Here is a 23,791-nt window from a genome sequence, read left to right on the forward strand (position 1 = left end):
CACACACACACACACATATATCATCTCTTCAACTGTGGCAGAAGTCTTAGGAACAGTTGTATTAAAACATTTATAAGTAGCCGAAAATATCTGCATCGCTAGATACCACAGGGTAGATCTAGGTGAGGCGAGCTGACCCTTAACTGTGTGTTTTGCTCTTGTTGCTCTTGTTGTATTGTCTCATTTGCATGATTGTGCAAATTTTCTTGATGAGCAATATGAGGAAGTCACTGACCTTTTTTCACATTCAGCTGAAAGTCCAGTTTACAAACAGCAGCTTTGTCAAGAGTACAAATATACCTTTATGAGTGCAATGATCATTCAGAGATGTGACTGCAATATGCACAATGCAGTAAAATCAGTCTAAAAAAAGCAACTCAGAATGAACATGATCCACGGAAAGTGTTGATCATTTCAGCTGTTGAATATCAGATGTTTTAGACAGATAGATGATTGAGATTGGATTTTAAAACAGATTGTATATTTGTTAACCCCTTGAAGGCTGTAGTGCTTTCGTAGCTTGAGAAAACGTCTGACTGGACAGTGAGAGATGATGGGCTGTACAGTAAATGATCACCCTCACCTCAGGACTGTTGTGTCTGAAATTCATTGGGTGGACTTCACTTATATTCTGCTTATCCAGGTGGGCAAGGAGCCAAGGAGCAGGTAGAGGTACTAAATTCTAGACACAACCATGTACTCATATGCAATAGACAGGACCACGTTATACACTGGAGGGCGCTGTTGGAGCAGTCTTGCAGTACCACTGAGCAAGTACATGTCCACAGTCTGCTATAAAATGATACATTTTATCTTACACCATCTACTGGTTAAATTGAAACAAACAAGATATATATATAGATATATATGGTGTCAATAGACCACATGTCTATTGAGAATACACAAGATGATGCAATACATCCACATGCACCAATCATCTGCATCAGTGATTAAAAAAAGTAATTGACATTTATATGAAGTACTTTTAGAAATAGTGTTGAAAACGCTCTATCCAAGCCACAGTAACTGCTTGTGATTGCACTCTGGCAGACTTGGTCATTTGTTCAGATGCATCAGCTGCAGATATTTGCACAGATTGGATAAGGGAAGCAGGCAAGCGTCTTATTATTTTATAAAGATGATGATAACATTCAGGCGGCCTCTGGTACTCACTGCTGACTGAAGCTGTTTACAAGCACGCATATAGCTTATCTTTTGCGCTTATACTTTTCGTGTTAAAATTGATTTAATCTCCTTTTCGTCACCTACAGGAAAGATAATGTAACTAATGCCTCCATCTGACGTTGAAGCCAGGATGTGACAATTTCCTGTTGGACTGCTTACAAAGGTTATTCCCCTCTCTCCTAAAGTGACAAGGCCACTTAATAACTTTTAGAACTATGTGTCACAGGTTTTGTATTGAGGATGACCTACATCTGTGTAAGTAAGTGTTTTTGTAAGGGTGTATTACAGAATTAAATTGCAAAGATATTACACAGTATGCTATTTTCATGTGTGTGCACATTGTGAACTGTGTGACAAACTGAGGTGTGCAGGATGGTCTTCGAATATAGGACAGGAAGTGGTGAGCTTGTCACAAGTGAAATAAGCCCCTGCAGTAGCAAGTGTTTTAGATTATCTTCAAGATCTCCGGTGATGTTGAGCCTAATGGATAGACTGCCATACATCTATCTGCTGGCATTTCACTGTTTCACATTTGTCTGCACCTATGGAGGACATCATGGTAAGTAGTAACACTTTATCTTGTGATATGACTTTCAAGAGAGCATTAGTGACATTTTGAATAGTTTGGAGTCACTAACAGAACACAAGAAAACAGTGAGGCGTTAGATTAGATCCTTTAAACTAGCATACAGTGTAATTATTATATATATAGATATTTGAGGTGAAAATAAGTATTGGGTACCTACACTGAAGTACAAGGGAAGAAGACAAGAGGTTAGGCAAAAACAAATTACACTTTTCTTTTTGAATCCCTGAGAACCACTTTAGTAATAGTACACTATAATGCTATAACTGGGGCTGGACCAAAATATTCTGCTATTTGAATGTTGGTTTGTTGGGTTGGTATTTGAATATTCTGTTTTGTTTTTGTTTTTTTGTCACAAGCTGTTTTTATGTCACAAAATCTGATAAGATCTCAGTCAACCAAACCTTCCTGATGCACAGAACACACCAAACCTTTTGGAATTTCTTTTTTATTCAATAACAAACAATAATACTGCAGATTAGAATAAATGAATGATTTTAACCAAACCGAAAGTCACATGTTTCAGCGCAGAGTTGTCCATATCAGCTGGAAACCAAGAAATGTCTGAAGGACTAGGGAATAAAAACTTTAATAAGGTTGTGACTTTAGTTCTATGTTTGGAGTTTTGGGATGCAATGTTGGATCCATCTGATCAAAACTGATCTTAGAGAATGACAAAGGTAAGCCTGATAATAATAAAACACTAAGAAGTAGTACAAATAATTACATAGATACATCTTACTAGGTAATGTCATACTATACTATACATCTGGATACATTACCACAAAGTTACAATGTGTACATATACACCAAAATAAGAGCATGAGGGGATATTTGAACAGATTGGAGTCACTAATTGGACAAGAGAAAACAGAAACACTTTAGATGACAGTCCATAAATGATGGTGTATTATCTAACATATATGGAGTATCAACGCAAGAAGTGGGTACCTATGTAAGTACAATGGAAGCAGACAAAAGGTTATATATAACTAAATTTCTTGCATTAATCAAACATACTGTACATGTATTTGTCAGAATTTACCATAGTATTGAGACACTTTTAATTCCTGAAATGATGAACATTAAAGATGTTTGATATAATGTGAATTAGTCAAGATGACACTAAGAAGGGGTTTTCAGTGAATCTTTTATGCTATCATGATGTTTTTTTAATCTAGGTGTTTATCCTTCATGTGATGTTGAGCTGAAGGTCCGGAGAAGCACGGGATGGAAAGTTCCCCCACAACAAGGGCTGACAGTCAAGTGTCCTGTCAAACACTGTGGAGAATCACTAAATATCACCTGGTGTAAACTGCTCGACACAAACAAGTGTGAACGGATTCATGAAGCAGAGAATGTAGAAATAAAACAGAATGACGAAGATTTTAAGGATGAAGTGATCTCCTTTTTGACTTTCAAACGGATTTCCATTGATGACGACGGCCTGTACAGATGTAGTATAAAAGTATACAAATACAATGAGCTGATCAGTCACATCATCAATATCTCAGTTTCAGGTAGGCAGTTTCTTTCAGTGCCAAAATATGGATGTAAGATGTCTTTGTTAATTCTATATTCTTTCCATCACTCTACAGACTTACACCATGGGATAAACAACTCAGAAAATAATGCATGTAAGGACCTTTAATTGATCAATTATACAAATACATTTTTGACCACCTTTGGCCACTCGCTCCAAATTATGGGTTTACTGCAAACATGAGTTGTGAGCAGTTTGCCTAAAAGGAGATTTTCCTTCTAAGATTTTAAGAGGCAGAAAGAGGCAAAACCAACATTAGAGAGAAGAATATTTTCAAGATGGATGTCAGATGTCTGTGTTAATTCTATATCCTTTCCATCACCCTACAGATTCAATCCAGGGGATTAGCAACTCAGAAAACGATGCATGTAAGGACCTATAATTGTTCAACTATATAGTTACATTTGAATGGATACAGACTTGGACTACTGATCTGGTCCTTCTGCTTTTGTAGATCAGTTACCAATTGTTGCCGATCATGGGGAAGAGTCCTGGCTCCCCTACTTTTACATCTGCTTTGGCGTAGCTTTTCTGGTAGCCACATTGACAGCGTTAACCCTCCTGAGACTTCATGGCTGGAAACGTAAGAACATGAATTTAGTCTGAATTACAGTGAGATCTCTTCTAGAGTTTACCACCTAACAATGGAGGATTTGTTTTGTGTCTTCTTCACAGGAATACTGCTCATCAACCCCAAAAAGGGGCAGGTAATGTGATGCAGTGTTGTAACTTGAAGGTCCATTGTGTCATATCTAGGAGGATCTATTGGCAAAAATCTAATATAACATTCACAAGTACGTTTTAATTAGTCACCTGAATCGTTCTGTTGTTGTTATGTCATAGGAAATGTCCACTCATATGATACCTGACCTCCCCAGGGGGAGCGATTCCTCTGGTCTTGTCCTGCAAACCCACTTCTCCGCTCTGAATGACATCTACTCATCCATTACAGCAGAAAGACCACCATCACAACCTCCACCGATGTCCAACGGGAACCAGCCTGCTGTGACAAACACAGCAAATGAGAGTCAAGTGACAGACCATGCAGTGTATGCTGTCATCAACCACCGGCAGTTTGGGAGATCTGCCAGAGAACAGCAAACTGCGTCTAAACAAAATTCGCAATATGCTGCCATCAATGTTTCCTGAACATGTTTGTCATGGACACAGATGTAAACAGGCATGGAAAAGTATGTGGTGGTGTCATGGAACAGGTAGAGGGTAAAAGCAATCAACCACACTGCTGAGGAGGGGGAATGGAGGACGCATGTGGTCATACAGAAGCACGGTACAATCATCTTGAGCTAGACCAGAAGCAATTCTCTCTCACCCTCAGTTGTTCCAGGCACTGCTGCTTTTTATTTTTAATTTCTTGTTATTTTTTCAGCAGTTTTTCTCCTCCAGTCATTTTATGTACGTGACTTGGAGGGCTTTCTCATACTTTATTTTGTTTGCCAAAGCTTTGGTGGATTGTATACAAAAATCTAGTGGGTATGTAGATTTGTAGAGCAGATGCTATACTTATTGTACATTCTTCTGTCTGATTTGGTAGTTTAAAGACCATCTATATCTTGTAAAAAAATATTAGCATTTAAATATAATCCTTAGCTTATTTGTGACTTTGGAAACATTTTGTTCTTTGAGAGGTTATAGATGTAGTGTACTTAATAAATATTTTTGCATTTCTTTCAATTGAGATGATAATGTGAATATTTTAATTTGGCCAGCTCATGTTCTTTGAGAGACAACGTCACGGGCAAATATATTTAGTCCACTGTTTTATCTCACATACGTTCTCTCCCACATACAGCCCTCAGTGTTTTTCATTTCCACTGGCACAAACACAGTTCTAGGCCTGTCAACCACACAAGTGTGGTTTTGTTTAAATGTGCAGAAAGTGAAGAGGGGGTCGAGAGATTTAGATCATTTGTGGTTCTCATCACTTCTCACAACACATTTGGTTTACATACTGAGAGAGTGTTGTTTAGTGGTCTTATCATTCTGGTGGTTACATAACATACAAGAAAGAGGAGGTTACTTGTACCTTCAAATCCAGCATAAATCAACACATAACTAAGAGAGGAGGACTTAATTTATTAAAGACTATTATATGTCCGTAGACGATGGGCCTGTGGTCCCCAACCCTTTTGGCTCCTGACCCCTTAAAACAAATCATTATCAACCTTTGACCACTCTACGGGCTTACTGCAGACATGAGTTGTGAGAAGATTGACTAAAAGGGGATTTTAGTCAACCTGCTCAGGCAGAAAGAGGTGAAAGCAACATTTACAGAAAAATACAAAAAATGGATCCAAAGGTGTTCCAACCAACCACAAAGACAACTGTATCTAGTCATTGCTGTCAAGACTCTGTACCAAATAAAACCATCAGAAAATGTCAAATACAATATTTAAAAACCGTTGTGCTAATAGCCCCAATACACTTGCTTACCTGATCAAAACTGATTGATTAAACACATAATTTACTTATATATAACCTAATATATATAGCCATTATGGGCTCCAGTAACAAAAAAATATTTGTTTGTATGTATGGCTTACCTCTCTGGTAAGGGTTGAAAATGTTATTATTGCTAAAAATCTGAAATATGAAGCTGTTCTTTGCATGATTTCTCATCATTAGTGGTGAAAGAGTGCTGATATTTTTGGGGATTACTTACGTAACTGATTAGATTACTAATTGGGCCAGTAAACCAGTACCAATACCACTTCTTCTTTTTTTCATTGTTATTTTCAGTTTCCCATGTAGCTCCCAAGTCAAATAAATCCTATAAATACTATTGTAGAGCTTAGACCGATTTTCCTGAATTGTTTAATTTTATTAATTCAACTGTTTCCCTATGTATGTAGATGTTTAACAGAGTTACATACATACCTTAGCACATGTTTTTTGTGCTCAGAAACAGCTGTTAAATCTCCACTTATAAGCTTTTTAAATGTTAATACTCTATAAACCACCTGTAGGCAGACTATCCAAATAAAGTGTTACCCTCATTCTTAATCTGAAAGATCAGAAAAGTTCCCATGTAGCCCTGTTCACCTTAGGTAACCCCTAAGATCACAAATCACTCATCATCACTGCTCATCGGGGGGGGAATAAATGCAGTATATCATATTTACAAATATGCTGATAATTCAGTTTTCTTTAAAAGATAAAGTGGAGCAAATCCTGTAAATAATGATGCTTTAATGCATTTACACATGCTCACAAAAGGTCCTTTCACTGAAAAATGGCATGTGGAAAAATGTCTCCTGAATAATGTGATCTGGCCTTCACATTTCTTAAAGTATGCTCACTGGAATGCATACTCAGGAGAGGAAGGTGGAAATGTAGTCTACATGCTTTATAGGAGTCTTGAACATCCTGTGAAATGAGGTGGTGAACTTCTTTTCTGTCTCTGAGTGGAAATTTTTCATCTCAGCTAACAGCCCACACATAAGTTCTGCTCATATAGTCTCTACTTTCGCTCTCTCTCTTTCTGTTTCTCAGTCCCTCTCTCTCTCTCTCTCTCTCTCTCTCTCTCACACACACACACACACACCAGTAATTGTGTTTTTTTCTCTGGTGGACAAAGCCCTGGTTTAGACGGCAGAGAGATGAAGAAAGTGGAGGTTTGTGCGAAGGCAGCGTTTGACACAGGCCTGATTAGATCGAGCCTGAGGTCACTCAGACAGTGTGTGGAAAAAACATCTTACAAACTGTACAGGAGGGATGAATGCTTGTGTTACTACTCCAAAATCTCCCTTAAAAATGGATTATTGATAGAAGTAGACATGGATCAGTCAATTGTATTTTTTAAATGAGTGGAAATTGACATGTTTATATGTGTGTATATATATATGTATGTATATATATATATATATATATATACTCAAATATAAGTGTTTAGTTAAATACACAAACATATGTAACAAAACTAATAAATACTGTCTGTTATCCCAGAACTTATGAACACACCAGAACAGATTTGACATATGCTGAAGGCTCTTTGTGTGTGCACAACATATGTGTGCACAACATGTGTGTGCGCTGTGAGGTCCACCATAACCAGCCTGGCTTGGGATGAAAAAGGACACAAAAAATGAGCATCTGGAAGCCAGGTTTGGCACACTAGAAAGGAATTTCGTGAATTTCTGAGAGGTACAAAGCTGAGCTGAAAAAGCAGAACGAGTGGCATTGAAAGTGATTAAGATTCAGAAACATATTATTTTAAATATTTTATTATTCTGTTTGTTGCATTTATTACATCAACTTTTCAGAGTTGGTCATATTTTTTTCCTTTACGGGACTACAGTTGTGCTCTGTACAGGGCTGATACTATGTTACATTTCAATTTAAAAATGTTCTGAAACCACATTTCCGAGTTATTCTAATGTAAACTCTGGGCTCATAATCAATGTAGTATGCATATAGTGAAACTATGTCGATAGAGGAATGCTGCCTAAACTCTTATTAATAGTGAGGACTGTGACGTGCCCGACTGAAGCACAAAGCTCGAATATAACCTACATGTTATTCAGTTGATAACTGACAGATTCTAATCATATGCTTTGATATACAAGATTATTTTAGCCTAAAGCTTCAGTTTTTAAAATGCCCCTGGACACATGCAAATATGATATGTCACAAAAGGCATTTGGGCATATATTTAAGGTATTTAGGTGCCACTTTGATCCAGAGTGACCGACAAATGAGCATGCACGGTTTTAGTTGTTTTTTCAAGAACACTCAAACAGTGGCTCTTCTGGACATTTAACCGTTATCCAAGCACTAACCTTTCTTGCCGCAGCCCAACCTGCACACTCACATCTTTACACACATGAACTCGCCTACACAGGCAACAACACACGCATTCCTTTCGGGGGCAACAAAAAGGTTTCAGTGTTGCTTTCTCAGGGAATTGATTCAAGCTATCTGATCGTGAAATCTAACCTCTAACAAATATGCACACACACACACACACACACACACACACACACACACATACTCTCACAACACACTCAAACAGACTGTGAAATGTGTAGAAAAGTAATAGATATTACACAAACAAGACATAAGTATGCAGCCCCCTTAGGTAAACTACTGACTATTCTTCAGGGTCAGTCCCTGACCCCATCCTCCTTTTAAAAATACACAGAGGTGACAGAGGCCTTTGACTGCGGTACAAGAAGAAAAACGCTAAAGGTGAGCCCATGGTGCCGATTAGCTGGGTTATTTAAAGGATAAGGCTGGCAGTATTCCATATTTTTTTATTTTTTTTATTTGTCAAATAAATTCTATGTAGATAACGGTTTGAATAAAGCTAAAAAAAGCTAAATGATTTCCAAAAACAGCTGAGCACTGTAGTTTTAGTCAACCAGGAGTAAAATATTGATGAATAATAGAATAGTTTATGAGGGACTATTTTACTTTACTTTACTTTTAGCTGTGGATTAATACACATTTGGTGTGCTTGTAAGTATTTATAGAAGCAGGATGGTGATGTGTTTTAATAGTTGTTGGACATCAGAGGAGCTCAGAGGAATACGCTATATCGTGCTTTGGCTACACCGACAATAGTTGTTGCAGAATCTATCCATTTGCTGTTCAGTCTTTTCATGGGCTTTGAAGAAATATAATTTCACCAGACTTATCCTTTAAGGACTAATAAAGAAAAACAACCAGGGGAGAGTATTTCAAAGACATGCAATATGCTGTAACAGCAAAATCACTGTACTTTAACTCGCCATACAGTGACTCTGCTGTGCGTTGTGGAATGTGTGGCCATCAACTCAATCAATTACAGAGAGAGAAAACAAATGATCCACTCAACATTTCCTCATTGACTTCATGTGAGGACAGCCTGGAGATTATATAAGAGTCAGGTGCGGAGGCAGAAGAGCAGAGATGAATGTCGTTGTACAGTTGGCGCTCATACATACGATTGTATTTGACATTCTATAGAGGTGTGTCAGAACATCTTCCCTTTGTACCAAGAGGATGGTGATGATGCAGGGAAACTATTCTGCCTCTTCCTTTCAGCTTCTGGTCTCATCTGAAAGATTAATCAGCTGAAAGGAAATGCATGGAGAGAGGAGAGGTAATAACACAAAATAGAAGAATGCATGTTTTTAAAACTTCACTGTTTTCTCATATCTACATTAACCATCAAAAGGACATCTGACTTGGTGCAGCTATCACAACACAATAAGGCTAGTAATGAGGATGGATCGCCCTCCAAACCTGAAACTCTAGATAACTACTGCTTACAAAGAAACACATGCAGAAACATCACAGCTGTACATTCGGTGGCTACACTCATGACAAAAAATGTTTGACCTGTAGGACTATAAAGAAACTGTATACTGTGATAGTTACATTTTCTTGGCTTGTACAATACATTATCTGGAGGGATGAAGCCTAGAGTTATATAGTTTATTATAGTTAGAGAGTTTTGATAACATGCAGCAATAGTGTTTCAACATAAAGCATGTCTTCATTCGAGTAAAAAGAGGCTATAAAGATGTTTGTAACTATAACTTTCACATTTAGCATTAACATAGAGTAGAATCCAACTTCTTTAAACGTTAGCTAGTAAACTGTTAAAGATTACCTTAATCTTGATCATCTTGATGATTGTCTTTAGGTAATGTAGCATAGTACTGCTTTCACATCTAACACCCTACAAGACTAAATATTTAGCTGTTTTCCTGTTTTTTTTATTAAGGCTCCAGTTTGAGCTCTGCTTTGGCTGATATTTCCTCATTCTATACAATACATATTACATTGTTAGCACTACGACGGTACACAGCTCCATGATTGTTTTATTTCATGCGCAGACAGAACATTGACTAGATGGGCAAATAAAGTGCAGATGGAGTGCAGGTAGCTTAAAAAGGAAGTTGAAATGGATGGCTTAGACATCATGCCACTAATTTATTGAGCCCAAAAAATATAATTATTATTAATATTAAATAAATCAAGATGACATTGTGAAAAAACAATACAACTGAAAAACTAAATTGTGTAAATGAACCAATGAAATACTTCAAGAATTCATTAAAGCTCACCCTCATTATAGTGAAATGTAATCTTATCATTCTTATTCTTGTATTAATATTGTACCTTTATTTTATTATAAATGTTTTTGTCCCTTTTAAAAAAGACCTACCCTCCTACTGACATTTTCCCAATGACACACAGCCACCTGTGCTTTTGTACATCTGTATCTAACGGTGTGAAGACATGAGGTGTAAAGGAGTGTGACGCTATGACTGTTTTCCCTTAATTGTTAATATAAGCCTTGGCATTGAGAAACAATGCAGAGTATACAATAGCAATGCCACACACACGCACACACACACACACACACACACACAGACACACACTCACCTTCTTTGCGCAAGAAACACTTCCACAGGCAGAAGCAGAGGGACATGACCAACAGGGCTGCCACTGTGGTGACTGAGATCAGGATGGTGAGAGCCGTCCCAACTAGAAAGGACACATTTAAAAAAATTATAAACTACAGTGTGTAAATTCTGCCCTTACAAAATCCAGATTAAATGTCATTAGAAGCAAAAATGTATGTTGGTATGTGTGCCTGTGTACTGTACAGCCTGTGCTAGTCTGGACATTGCTTCCCTTAGTGGACCATCACTGATTAGATTTGAGATTTACTTTAGAGTGTTACCATCTAATTTCTTTGATGTGTGCACTCCTGACCCATGAAACTAAGGTCAACTAAAGGTTGACAGCAAACTAGAGACATAGCACACTTAGGCTTCCTACTGCTCATCCTAAACTGCATTAAAACTAATACGAAGTTCTTTTTATTTTTTATAAAATATATATTTTTAAAATGTTTGTACAGAGGAAATTCTACATTTGAAAAATAGGAATAGTAGAAGAACTCTGTGGTAATAGCTTTCCTTTGTATTATGACGGACAAAGTACAAAAAAAAAAAAAAGATCCACACACTCTCCTGACAGCTGCTAATACATTTAACAGGGCAACATTTGGATCAAACAGAGATCATCCACTGTGCCTGACCACTGTTACAAAGCAGAACAAGCAATATAGACTTAAACATCCTCACAGTATGACACTCTCATATAAAGGAGAAAGCATGCCTCTATGGAAAGGGACAATATTTTTTGCATATTTTTAAAAAACTCAATATATATATATATATATATATGTTATGCAAAAACATATTGAATCTCATTCTTGTCTCAGAATCAGTGAAATAAAATTTATTAAACTTTGTAATGTTTTTTTGACAATGCTTGACAAACATCTTAGAGCTCTTTGAAATTTTACTTACTTAAATCTACTGTATCAGTACAATGTGCACATGTTGTCTCTGACATCCTTCCTCTTTATTCAGTATTCTAATCTAAAGTAATGATGATAAAGCACTTTTGGAGTATGCCAGGAAAAACAAAGAGACAATTCTTGAATAAAAAAAGAGTTCACTGACACCAACTCACTTTTGGTGTTCATGGATACAGCAATCGGTGACTCAAGCCCTTTGTGGTGCACCAAGCATTTGACGGACACATCTTTCAGGAGGCCTGATTGGACAGTCAGTGTGCTGATGACCAGGGTGGTCCCGTCTCCCTGTGGGAGCTGTGTCGTAACAGGGGGGCCCATGGTGCGGTTATCCCTCTCCACGTTCCACACTATCTCCGCTGGGGGGCGCGACACTGAGGTGCAGTTGGCCTCGATCACACCTGGAGAGGTAGTCTTGTAGCTCACCTGAGGTTTGGGCAGCACTGGGAGAAATAAACAGACAAAAGCTAACACACCGGCACACATTTACACATAAAACACGCTCATACTGAGATTAATTAATTATTTCTTCTTTTGTTCTCTTGTGCTGTGTGTGACATGCACAAGACAGAAGCTCTGGAAATGTTACATGATGATCAAACACTAAGTGAAATATGGAAAGTACGCTGTGGGAGGACGGGTATATAAAGCACATTATTTTAATCAAAAAAATCAGATTGCAGTATTTGTATATCTTTGGGTAAATTGCTAAGATGATACCTGGGAAAAACCTTGAAGCCTTTGGATCAGCTAAGGTATGTGAATTCCTGCACACTTAAGATCCATAAGTAAATCTCTGGCTGTTTTCAATTCTCTGTTCTCGGGGCTGAGCGAGGAATGTGATACACTGGAACCAAGAACATTTTTGTTGGCAAGAACACATTTAGCCACAGATATTTGGCCCTCGTAGTTTTAGTGTCTTCTCAGAGCTCTAGGTGGTGAGCTTTACCCACTATCGGTCTGGATTGTATCAGATTTCGGGCTGGGTCAAACCACAACAGGAAAAAATTCCTTGAACAATCCAAACCATAATTACCTGTGAACGAGCACAAAAATGGTGTGAAATTCAAATAAATTCCACAGTTTATCTAAATCTTTCCCCAAAATCTTTGTACTAAAAATGTAATACTCTGTACTACTGTGATGCCATATAAAAGGCATATATTTATAACACAATGTAAGACACATCATTTTGCATTGATTGTTAACTTTAAATAGACCTAATGTCTATAAAATACATAAAGAAAAGAATTTAACAAAAAATATGCACCAAAGAGTTCCCACCAAAGCAATTATTTAATTTGTACTACATTTCCTCAAGTACTAACATAACATTTTACACACAAAACCAATGATGAAAATACAATGCACTTTTATAAAAGTACAGAACAAGTTTAGTTTAGCTGCACCTTGACCAACTACAACATTAAAGTATATCTTCTTCTTTAAAACCCTGCTTATGTGAATGTGAATGAATCATTAAAAATAATCCAGTAAAATATTATCCAGTAACTGTACAATACTGACAGAGGATATTTTTCTGCACAATTAGCACTTCTTTTAAAAGCAGGCGTTTTAGTTTTAATGACACATTTTTGCACTGTTATTGCTGCATATACTTTAACCAGCTAGTCGATAACTGTGTCTATCTGCTGTTTGCTGCTCAGCAATTTGTGTACAGTGGATTTTTGAGCTTTCTCACTGAAAACAGCTGCCTGCTGTTGCTGAAAATGAGAGTGGTGAGATAAACCAAAGTAGATAAACAATGAGTTGAAACTCACTAAAGCACTGTAAAGCCAATGGGGAGCTGCAGAGGTGAGGTGATCATTTTCGGTAGGTTCATCACTACGAGTGACCCCTTTCACACTGTCATTTGATACATTGTTATTATAATTTTAGAATTATGATTACAGCCAGCATCTAGTGTGGTAATTCCATCCCATGCACAACAGAACCCACTAGCAGCTTTATTTATGGCATTAAGACTTAAAGCAGTTGCATTATAGTTACTCATTTTGACTACCTCTCTTTTATTTGAACAAGTGGCCGAACAATTTACGTTTATTAATGCATTAAATCTAAATTTAATGTAATTTATGCCATTTAAATTTAATGATGTTTCCATTACATTGTGAAGAATTTTTATGACCTACTTCAGTGGTATTTTTTTGCTGAGATCATGAGATCATTTGTTTTAGCTATCAGTGTGTGTGGACAGTATGTATGAGAGTCGGGGTAAAGAAGGGGGGCATCACATCATCAGAGTGGAACGGGGGTGGAAGACAGGCAGCAATAAACCGAAAAAAAAAACAGATTAATGCTAATCATGCTTCACTACTAGAAACACCTACTGTACTGTACAGTTCGATTTCAAACAAAAGCACATCTGTTTGTTGAGATAACTGTGAGAGAAAGGGAATGGGAGAAAAGTGGGAAAGCAAATGAGCAAAAAGAGAGAGAGACAAAGCACAGAGGGAATCACTGTCTGCGGCAAACACTGACACAGTCATGCATCAGGACCTCACTCCCTGCCTCCATCATTCTTTCGAATGCACCATTCTTCACATGGACACACTGCTCTGTGTTTGTGTGTTAACAAATCATTCAACCGCTTAGCCTTGCTGTATCATGAAAACTTTCAGCAGCTACAACCAGGAAGAAAAGATCAACATTCCTGTCTAAATCCCAGAGGTACCTGTCTTTCCTATGTTGAGTCTCTTGGCACTTGCGCACACATGTCTTGACTTTTCTACAGGATTCTGTCTTCCCAGCTCCTACATCTATTGAAGAACAAATTCCAAAATGTCCACTCCCCAAGTTAAACAAGTATTTTGCAATTAACGGATGGATTTCTTAATTTCTTTTTTAAGGAAGCTAATACGTCTGACGTTACTGTGGCCTGAGTTAGCCAAAACAAGTGGGTAAGTTGCAGTTGTGTTAGAACAAAATTCCCTCTTTGTTTCTCCACAGACAGTGCTTTCTTGCTGATCCATGGCAGAGGGATATGTTCTGCTAGTACAAAACATGTACAAAACATGATAAAACACCAGCAGCAAACCTAGAGGTGACTGCCAGGAGGACTTGACTTGGTTAACTTAGACGGCAGAACTTAAAGGATTTGTTTGTTGAACTAATTTCTGTTGATGCCGAGCCAGGCAGGCGGTTTCCTATTCGTTCCATTCCTGCTAAGCTAAACTATCCAGCTGTTGGCAGTAGCCTTATATTTGCCGATGGACATGAGAGTGGTATTCTTTAACTCTCCGCGAGAAAGCGAAAAAGAATTTCCCAAAATGTCTAACTATTCTTGTAAGGAAATATTTCTGAACGGAACGAGGAGTGTGAATTTTGTCCCCCATCTTGCACTAGGAAGGAATCAGTTCAGGTGGAGCTCAAGTTTTCCCTCAACCACTTTGTTTCTTTTACTTTTATAAAACATAATATGAAATAATCAGTGATGATGGCTGGTTGGGGAAAAAGATGTTTACCATAGGTGGCGAGGCAAACCGTGGAGCTCTTCTGCCCTTCAGGGAGTGTGGTGTACAGGCACGTGTAGCAGCCCTCGTCCTGGATAGCGACAGGCTGGATGGTGAGCTGACTATCGGACAGGGAGGCACTTAGCCAGACTCTTCCCTGGTAGGGTGGCTCTATCATGGGGTCACTCCGCTTTGCAAAGGAGGCCACCTCTGTGGAGTCTCCTTGTGCAGAAGTGTGTCTCCATATGATCTGTTGCACCTTCTCAGGCAAACCGTAGGAGCACGAGAGGGAGGCCTTCTTGCCGCTCACTGCTGTTTTGTTGCTGTCGACTGTGACTTGCGCTGGGAATGAAAAGAGCATACCATCCAATAAAAGAATGATGGATGTGCAGACAAGATACAAAGAACAAAGAACAGGGAGATAGAGGGTGAAAAACAGAACACCGCTAATAATCAGAAATATGAGGCACCCAAACAGAAACCAGTTACTGGAATCTGCAACAGCTGTTTCTGGTTAGAAGAATAAGCCCTCCTTCTCCCACTGCTCCACAGCTCTTTATTAACATGACTGGCTGAACCTCAACGGGCTCATCAACTTGTGTTCAGAGGTTAGGGGTGATTCAGGACATCTGTATTCACATATTTTTTTAAATCCCCACAGCAGATTGATATTCAGGTTGCAGGGAGGAGTAGCTGTCCCCGGAGTCTACTGGAGAACGGGTTGTGTTTCATCTAAATGGGCGGGTGCAAACAGAAGGCATCCAAATTGAGTTATGCCACATTCATTGTTTAAATTGTAATTACGAACAGGAGAGTGGGAAAAAACTTTTCACGTAAGCCACCGGGTTGTAATTCCAAGTCTATATCGGGAATTTCTGACACAGACGATATCTCCCACTTGGTGAAAAGAAAGGAGACCCACGGTGTCTGTAGATAAAAACGGCTCATTAATTATTTTATCTATTTACATTATTTTCAGGTGATACTATGCTAATAAAAACATACAGATGAATATTAAATTCCATTTCTGCCAATAGATCCCCCTAAATGTTACACACCGGACCTTTGAGCTATACAGTTTCTTTCTGTCTAGTTTTACTGCTACAAGTACGTAATACAACAAAAGAAGCCAAGTTTATCTGGTGAGGCTACAAGAATAACAGAGGAGCTAGCCATAAAGGAATTACGTGTCAACACTTCCAAGTTGGAATAACGGTTTTTCCCATTCTTCTGACACTCCATGCAGCATTAAGCCATGAAACACCAACAGAGGAAGAAACTACGGAAATTAATTCAGGCAACTGTCATTTTATGATTCTCATGTGAGCACCTCTATGTTAGGCTGTGTAATTCCTCACTGATATTGGTGGCTACTTTATATTAAACAAGTACCCTAGCAAATCTCCTCAGTTTGGGGCATCTCATCTGATTCAGGCACCAAATTCTGGATATCTGAGCTTCCTCACCATGATCATTACTCAACTCGGCCTCAAGCGGAGGCCTCTTCCACTTAGTTCACAACCTTCATTACCGTGTCAGAATAGCAGAGCCATTTCCTGGCTACAAAAACTCATGTTTCATCTAAACTTTTCTAGCCAGGGTTGACAATATGTCAGAGGTCCACATCTTTATTGTTTACTATGAGCCCCTGGAGATCCAATAACCAAAGCTTACACTACTGATGCTCATCCTAACTCCTCATGTGTTCTATGCTTACTACCTCAAAAATCAAATCATAAGGCTGTAGAGTCGATATATACTATATCTTTTTTAATAAACATTTTTTGGGGCATTTTATGCCATTGTTAGAGTAATCAGTAGAAACATAACAGGAAATGACACTTTATGAAGCTGAACTGCACCCACCAGAGTGAACCTATGGACTCTCAGGGTTAAAGATACATTAGGTCCTGTCTGCATTGTAACAAACTGGTGCTCTTCTAGTTGCAGAAACCACATCCTTGTGCAAACCTGCTGTCATTAATGGTCTAACTCACCCGTAACAGTGAGGCAGATCTGTCCCTGCTTTGAACCCGAAGGCATCATGTCAAAGATGCAGGTGTAGCAGCCTTCATCACGGAAGCCCACCCTGCGGATGGTGATAGCCGAGGCGTCCTTTGGGGAGGAGGCGAGCTCCACATGCTGCTGTCCACTCACACTGTCTCTTTGGCCGGGCAGGTAGCTCAGCAGGGTCTGGTTCTGGACATCCAGCCAACGCACCTGCCTCAGAGACTCACCTCGATCCCTGGAAACACTGCATATCAGAGTAAAAGGCTTGTCCACTGGAGCTTCCAGACGCTCTGGTGCTGTTACCCTGCCTGAATTTAAAACAACATTATAGTTTAGTGTGACGTGAGTTCTTGATTGGAGTTTTTCCATACCTGTATTAACATGACATACTCACCCTGCAGTCTTCCCACCATCAGTAGGAGTAAACACACCTGCAGACCTTTCCTACAGGAGGCCTGGCTCATCATCTTCGTCATTGCTCATTTAACAGGGAGGAGGAACTGAGGTGGTACTGAGATGTGGAAAGTTATCTTAGTCAACATGAACTCTATCAAATGTTCCTATAGTTTATACAACTGGTTATCCAACAGTGTAAGAATTTTGATGTGCTAACGTAATTTTCCCCCAGAGCCAGTTCAGGACCCGTGGTCACTAGATGCCGTCCAACACATTTAACTATTAAACTATTCAGTGTGGTGTAATGAAATTAAATACGTTTTTCACGGACCTCACCCAATGAAAAAAGAGTTTCAGATTGAAAATAGCTGAGCTATTAGTGGGTATCATGTTATCAGAGGGCTTTAAACATTTCAAAATATTTTTTTCTGCCACATCGCTGAACAAACATATTCTAGGTTGAATTCAAGTCTAATACAACAACTTGGAATGAACTTTATAAATGAATATAAACTTTTTATAGCCAATTGCACACCAAAGATATACAGCAATGATAGAAAGTTCCACATTTTCTTGATTAAATGAGACAATCTGCATTCAATCAAGAAAACTATGGAGAACTGAATTATCTGTCACATATTTTCTTTTCCATGTGTCATAAATTATACACCCATGAGACTGAGACACTCACCTCTACTTGTCCTAATGCAAAAGGTAAAAGCCAACACTTGAAGATCTTCTACCTCTGCAACATCTTGCCCGTCCTTATGACCCAGCAGTCTTTTGAAACATCACTCCAGAACGAGCAGGAAACTATTTTTCCTCATCCGAGTGTTTTCTATTCTGCGCACCACCAGCACAATGAACACCAGCCGGTGGCAGCTCCTAACTTCACTTTTCTGGATGTGGATGAGCTCTGAGTGCAGACAATGCCAGCGCCCAGGGTTGGACTACCAGCGCCCCCTAGTGTCACTTAGTTTGTATTGTTTTGTGGGACTGGTGGAGATTTCAGTGTCTAAGGCTTCCATGTCCTTCCCATACATTTCCAAATGTTGATATGTAAAATGCATGCTTAACAAATATTAGATTTTTATTTTTTATTTAAGTAATATCTGAGTAAAATAGATGAGTTTTAAATGACTGTTAAAGCATTAGCATCACAGAAGACACAAAACATTTCTCAGAGGACTCAAAACCTCATTTGGTGCATTTAGAAACTTTTTCAGTGCCTTGATAGCAAACCGCTGTTTTGTCGCCCTCTGCAGGTAAACACGGTAACCACAACAACCCCGTCAAAATCCTCACAGTGATAAATAACCAAGTCACCAAGTTAATTATTTTATATTAATCCAAAATAAATAATAACATAACAAAATTAAATGAAAAAAAAATCTATTAATCTTGTGATTTACGTTTCGGTTTTCTTTGTGAGACGTCACAGTTTCGCGACGGAAGCGTTTTCTCAGCTACATCCTGATGACGTACGGCCAACCGTTGCAAGTTGACAGCTGAACAACAAATGCTCCTAAAATGAGCTCATTAGCAACATAACGAACATTTATAACATTTATAACACTATAGCTCGGTGGCTGCTTTTACATGAGCATGAAGTGAAAGTGCCCTCGACCCCGCTCCGCCCGCACCAGCAGTTATTAGCGGACTGAAAGGCAGTTTCACAGACATCATGTCGTTCGTGGTGGACTCGGTCATCATGTTCACCTCACAGGTAACTTAACGATCATGAAGAGTAAAGCGGGCAGATTGTAACCAGTGTTTCTCTCTGTGAGCAAGGATATATCCAGCGCATGTTGTGAGCTAACGTTACGGTGAATATCTTGAACTGCAGTGTTTGTTGTGCGTCCTACAAGTTTTAATGTCTTCTGTCAAAGTTAAAATGGCTCAAGACGAGCTTGAAGACAGTCAACATGTTATGTTTTCTCCATACTGAGGTCTCTGTTTCACAACTCTTCCCACAGTCAGCACTACAGCAGTCTCACAGTCTGGATTAAACTGAATCACTTTTTGCCTTAATGACACAAATGTTTTTATTACATTTAAAATCCATTAGTTGTTTTTTTTCTACCTCAGACTCAACCAGCAGCAACTCTGTATCAACAGATTTTATTTCACTTAAAAACTAGAAAGTTTGATTATATTATATTTAGCTCTTTACATGATGAACATAAAAAGGCCAACCATACAGTGTAATGTAAGGACGGACATACTGTGGCAATGCAGCAGACAGGGTTTACTATCATCTCTATGGTTGTATATCTGTCCTGTGCGCGTATGTAACACATATAAATACTGGTGTACTGGAATTCAGTTCACTTTTATATTTTGGAAATACTCAATTAAAAACTAGCAAAAAATGTTGCATATTGTAGCATTGAATTATGCAATAAATAAATAAATAAATTCAAAGACAATGGTGATAAGTGTTGTAATGCCACCTGTTGTCTGTGCTTTGTAGGTTACTGTGGTATGAAAAGCATTCAACTGTACGCTGGTAAAGAAAACTGTGTTTGAGTTTTGTGAAAGTGATCTCAGCATTGAGAAATTTAACCAAAAGGCCTTTTTTCACACCAAACATTTAAACCATTGTAGGACAAACACAGGTGTCATTAATCACATAAACAATGGCTGCTCTGTCCCAGTAATAAGCCTTGACAGTGAGACTGAGCCAGTATGAACAATATACCAGAGCCCTGAAACTAAAGCAGCTAAATGGAATAAAGGCGTCATTATTTCGTTCCTATTGTGACGTGTTCAAATGAACTCTACCATGAAAAATTCATATAGTAAAAAAATCATAGACTTGAGATTAGTGAAACACCGAATTAGATCTTTTTCTAATTTGGTTTCTCAGTTTACTCAAACTTGTTACTTTGATGAAACTTAAAAAAGAGTATTTTACTAAATTAAAAATCTGACAGTTCAATTGTTCCCTTCTCTCCTTTCTCAAAATAATTCCCATTAAATCCAACACAGGTGCTGTTCTTTGGATTTGGCTGGTTATTCTTCATGCGGCAGCTGTTTAAAGATTACGAGGTACAGTGTTTTATTTTATTTTATGACCACTAGGATGGATGTGTTGAGTGTCATCACTAATAGAGCTATAGCCATACATCATCCCTGTATCTTCTGTGCTAAGTAACAGTCTTGACTTGTCTTGTGTTTGTTGACAGGTGCGACAGTACATTGTCCAGGTGGTTTTCTCTGTCACTTTTGCTTTTTCATGTACCATGTTTGAGCTCATCATCTTTGAGATTCTGGGTGCCTTAAGTAGTAGGTAAGTGCATTTTCTGTGGAATATAACTCTGTTTTGTTGCTGCTAATTGCAGATGAAGAATTGTAACCCTCCTATCTTTCTCACAGCTCCAGGTATTTCCACTGGAAGCTGAATCTGTATGTGATACTGCTGGTTCTAATCTTTGTGGTGCCTTTCTACATTGGCTACTTTGTTGTCAGTAACATACGCCTGTGTAAGTATAGCTGATCAGCTGAATACTGAAGATTAAATACTGTGACTAAAAATGAATCATGCTGTTTGACAGATGTTATTTCGCACATTGTGTCACAGAAATCTGTTTGCTTTGTGTCTGTGTAGTGCAGAGACAGAGGCTTCTGTTCGCTTGTATGGTGTGGTTTACCTTTATGTACTTCTTCTGGAAGTTGGGGGACCCATTCCCCATCCTGAGTCCAAAACATGGTGAGTGTGCACCCTTCTCCTCTCCGGGCACCTTTATGCATAGTTTCTGACTGTGAATGCCTTTGTTTTCCTCATAATGTGACAGTCCTTTATCTGCAAAGAGTGTTGAAAGGAGTGGTGAAACAATTGTGTGGCTGTTTTCAATCTGTTGTCTTTTGTTCAGGCATCCTGTCCATTGAGCAGCTAATCAGTCGTGTTGGTGTGATCGGAGTCACACTCATGGCTTTGTTGTCCGGGTTTGGTGCGGTCAACTGTCCGTACACGTACATGTCCTATTTCCTCAGGTGAGCTCAGCTGTGGGTTTACGCTGACATAACCTTCAGCAGTCAGATCCCACAGCCTGTTACAGTCTACTTATGGATCAGACATTACTATCCTCAATTGTATCCCTGTTCACACATGCTGACATTGCTTAGATGCTTCTTGCTTTGTTATTTTTCACAGAAATGTAACTGACAGTGACATCCTTGCTCTGGAGAGACGGCTGCTCCAGACTATGGACATGATTGTCAGCAAGAAGAAACGGTTAGTTATTTTCTTTTCTTTTTTTTTTATAAAATGCATAAAACAAAGGATTTGTGCCACTACAATTTGTTCTGTATGTGAAGAATTGCCATGACACGGAGGCAGATGTACCAGCGTGGGGAAGACCAGAACAAACAGACAGGATTCTGGGGCATGATCAAGAGTGTCACCTCCACACAAACAGGCAGCGAAAGTATCCTTTTTTATTTATCTTGAAATAATGTTAAAGTCTCCATCATTTGTTGTGGATGTCAGCCTTAACTTGTTCCCTCCAGATCTCTCTCTGATCCAGCAGGAGGTCGATGCTCTAGAGGAGCTGAGTCGACAACTCTTTCTTGAGACTGTGGACTTGCAATCTACCAAGGTAACATAATGCATGCACATACAGGCATGTTTTCCATTTAACTATGGAAATACCGAGAGTGAATTTAAGTTTTGCAGGTGGACATTAAAATAACTATAATTAAAGTTGAAATAAATAATCAGAATATAAAAGAAATGAATGATTAGCAGGTTTGCAACACTGACCTTCTGACTAGTTAGGTGTAGCCTATTCAAACTACCTTCCAAATTCAAACAGAATAAAACCATTCAGATTATTGCTCACCTTTGTCTTAAAGTGGCTGTAGATACTTTTATGATAATAAGGTATCAATGACAATGTGACAATGTAAAAGGGGTTGCTCGTAGTGATTAACTTACAGAAAATCTGAAATCACCTGAATGAGCAGCTCTTTAGCTAAGTTTCATCTCATTGTTTAGCTGTCTGGCCCACAACTTTGCTGTTTTGGTTCACTTTCACCACTCATAGTATTGTTTCAGGCTGCAGCAGGCAGCGGTTTTGAGAGAAAAAGTTATAAATACACACCGTACGCTACCTGCTCAGCAAACAGCAAGGGGAGGATAAAAGAGAGAGATTTTATGAAGGCTCAGTTGAATTATCATCTGTGGTTTCTTTGACTATCAAGGATCGTCTGTCCCTCCTGATAATCAACTTTGGATCTTTATCACCCGTTAATCTGAGTACATGTGTGGATGCTTGTTTGTGTTTCCCATCAGTTGTTATGTACTTCAGTGTGTCTTCGTAGTTTGTCCCTACCCCACCCTCTCAGTTTATTATTAGAGTGGGCGGTGTAGGGAGACAGTCAAACATTACAGAGCTAGTTACTAAATGATGTGGGGAAAGTGACGTGTACACTTAATTCCTCAACTCCTGATAAAGTTCTCAGGTACTTACCCTGACCTTACAGTTGCCTTTAGATACATGTTGTTCTGGCTAAGGTGTTTGCAAATAGATGAATAGTGTCACACCCCTAGAACACAAAGCAATAATAATATCTCACTGAAGTAGTTCTTCTGTGGACATTTTATGTCCAATAATTATGTCATTTAAACCATCTTAATTTCCATCACATCACGTGAACTATTATATCACAGGACCTAATAAAACAAAATAAAAATAAAAAGTTCATAGTATGTATAAATGTTTGACAGCATGCTGACATACACATGAGAAGAAACTCATTTTTATTCAGTTTTGATTTTTACCCAAATCACATTGTTTAACTGGAACCAGGAGTCTTTGACACCTGGACAGAGAACGAGGGAACAGACACACATTTGTTTGCACACTCCACTCATTTTCTGTTGCTTATGTACAGTAAATTATTTGCTAATTCTTTATTGCCACCTTTCCTTATCTTTAGGAGCGAATTGAGTACTCAAAGACATTCCAGGGGAAATACTTCAATTTCCTCGGCTACTTCTTTTCCATCTATTGTGTTTGGAAAATCTTCATGGTGAGAACAATAACACTTGTATTCTGGCGTTGTGTCTTTCCCTCACACTCACACACAGATACTGTTACATAATCCAATTAGTTTTAAAAAAACATATTCTGTTTTTCATAGGCCACTATAAACATTGTGTTCGATCGAGTTGGAAAGACGGATCCAGTGACGAGGGGTATTGAAATTACAGTGAACTACTTGGGGATCCAGTTTGATGTAAGACACACACACACACA

At 38.5% G+C, this 23,791-nt stretch overlaps 3 protein-coding genes across 4 annotated transcripts in view; 2 read left to right on the forward strand and 1 right to left on the reverse strand.

Annotated features, from left to right (window-relative positions):
* The first annotated feature begins 1,445 nt into the window (after positions 1 to 1,445).
* On the forward strand, positions 1,446 to 5,006 carry si:ch211-214p13.8 (B- and T-lymphocyte attenuator). 2 transcript variants are annotated; one of them, XM_035676090.1, is made up of 7 exons: positions 1,446 to 1,744; positions 2,953 to 3,291; positions 3,370 to 3,408; positions 3,644 to 3,682; positions 3,769 to 3,897; positions 3,990 to 4,021; positions 4,158 to 5,006. In XM_035676090.1, the coding sequence occupies exons 1-7, from the start codon at positions 1,558 to 1,560 to the stop codon at positions 4,461 to 4,463; spliced, it is 1,071 nt and encodes a 356-aa protein (XP_035531983.1). In that variant the 5' UTR covers positions 1,446 to 1,557; the 3' UTR covers positions 4,464 to 5,006. The 2 variants fall into 2 exon arrangements, with proteins under 2 accessions (XP_035531983.1, XP_035531982.1); XM_035676089.1 differs by having other exon boundaries at positions 2,953 to 3,408.
* Positions 5,007 to 7,535: 2,529 nt separating this feature from the next.
* zgc:113337 (uncharacterized protein LOC503741 homolog) lies at positions 7,536 to 18,432 on the reverse strand. Its single transcript, XM_035677174.1, has 7 exons — positions 18,220 to 18,432; positions 17,527 to 17,643; positions 17,120 to 17,440; positions 15,135 to 15,464; positions 11,808 to 12,092; positions 10,707 to 10,808; positions 7,536 to 9,385 (listed from the first exon to the last, which is right to left on the reverse strand). Exons 2-7 carry the CDS (start codon positions 17,606 to 17,608, stop codon positions 9,378 to 9,380), a joined length of 1,128 nt encoding a protein of 375 aa, XP_035533067.1. The 5' UTR covers positions 17,609 to 17,643; positions 18,220 to 18,432; the 3' UTR covers positions 7,536 to 9,377.
* Positions 18,433 to 18,999: 567 nt separating this feature from the next.
* Positions 19,000 to 23,791, forward strand: part of si:ch73-390b10.2 (Golgi pH regulator) — a 12,327-nt gene continuing 7,535 nt past the window's right edge. The window contains exons 1-11 of the mRNA XM_035676662.1: positions 19,000 to 19,254; positions 20,520 to 20,579; positions 20,717 to 20,820; positions 20,907 to 21,013; positions 21,139 to 21,240; positions 21,404 to 21,524; positions 21,685 to 21,765; positions 21,849 to 21,958; positions 22,041 to 22,129; positions 23,472 to 23,564; positions 23,676 to 23,771. Coding sequence (XP_035532555.1) covers positions 19,213 to 19,254; positions 20,520 to 20,579; positions 20,717 to 20,820; positions 20,907 to 21,013; positions 21,139 to 21,240; positions 21,404 to 21,524; positions 21,685 to 21,765; positions 21,849 to 21,958; positions 22,041 to 22,129; positions 23,472 to 23,564; positions 23,676 to 23,771 — 1,005 coding nt within the window. The 5' untranslated portion in view covers positions 19,000 to 19,212. The remainder of the gene's footprint in view (positions 19,255 to 20,519; positions 20,580 to 20,716; positions 20,821 to 20,906; positions 21,014 to 21,138; positions 21,241 to 21,403; positions 21,525 to 21,684; positions 21,766 to 21,848; positions 21,959 to 22,040; positions 22,130 to 23,471; positions 23,565 to 23,675; positions 23,772 to 23,791) is intronic.

Source organism: Morone saxatilis, unplaced genomic scaffold (genome assembly GCF_004916995.1).
Source record: "Morone saxatilis isolate NCDOM2014 unplaced genomic scaffold, NCSU_SB_2.0 Contig5, whole genome shotgun sequence".
Classification (NCBI taxonomy): Eukaryota; Metazoa; Chordata; class Actinopteri; family Moronidae; genus Morone; species Morone saxatilis.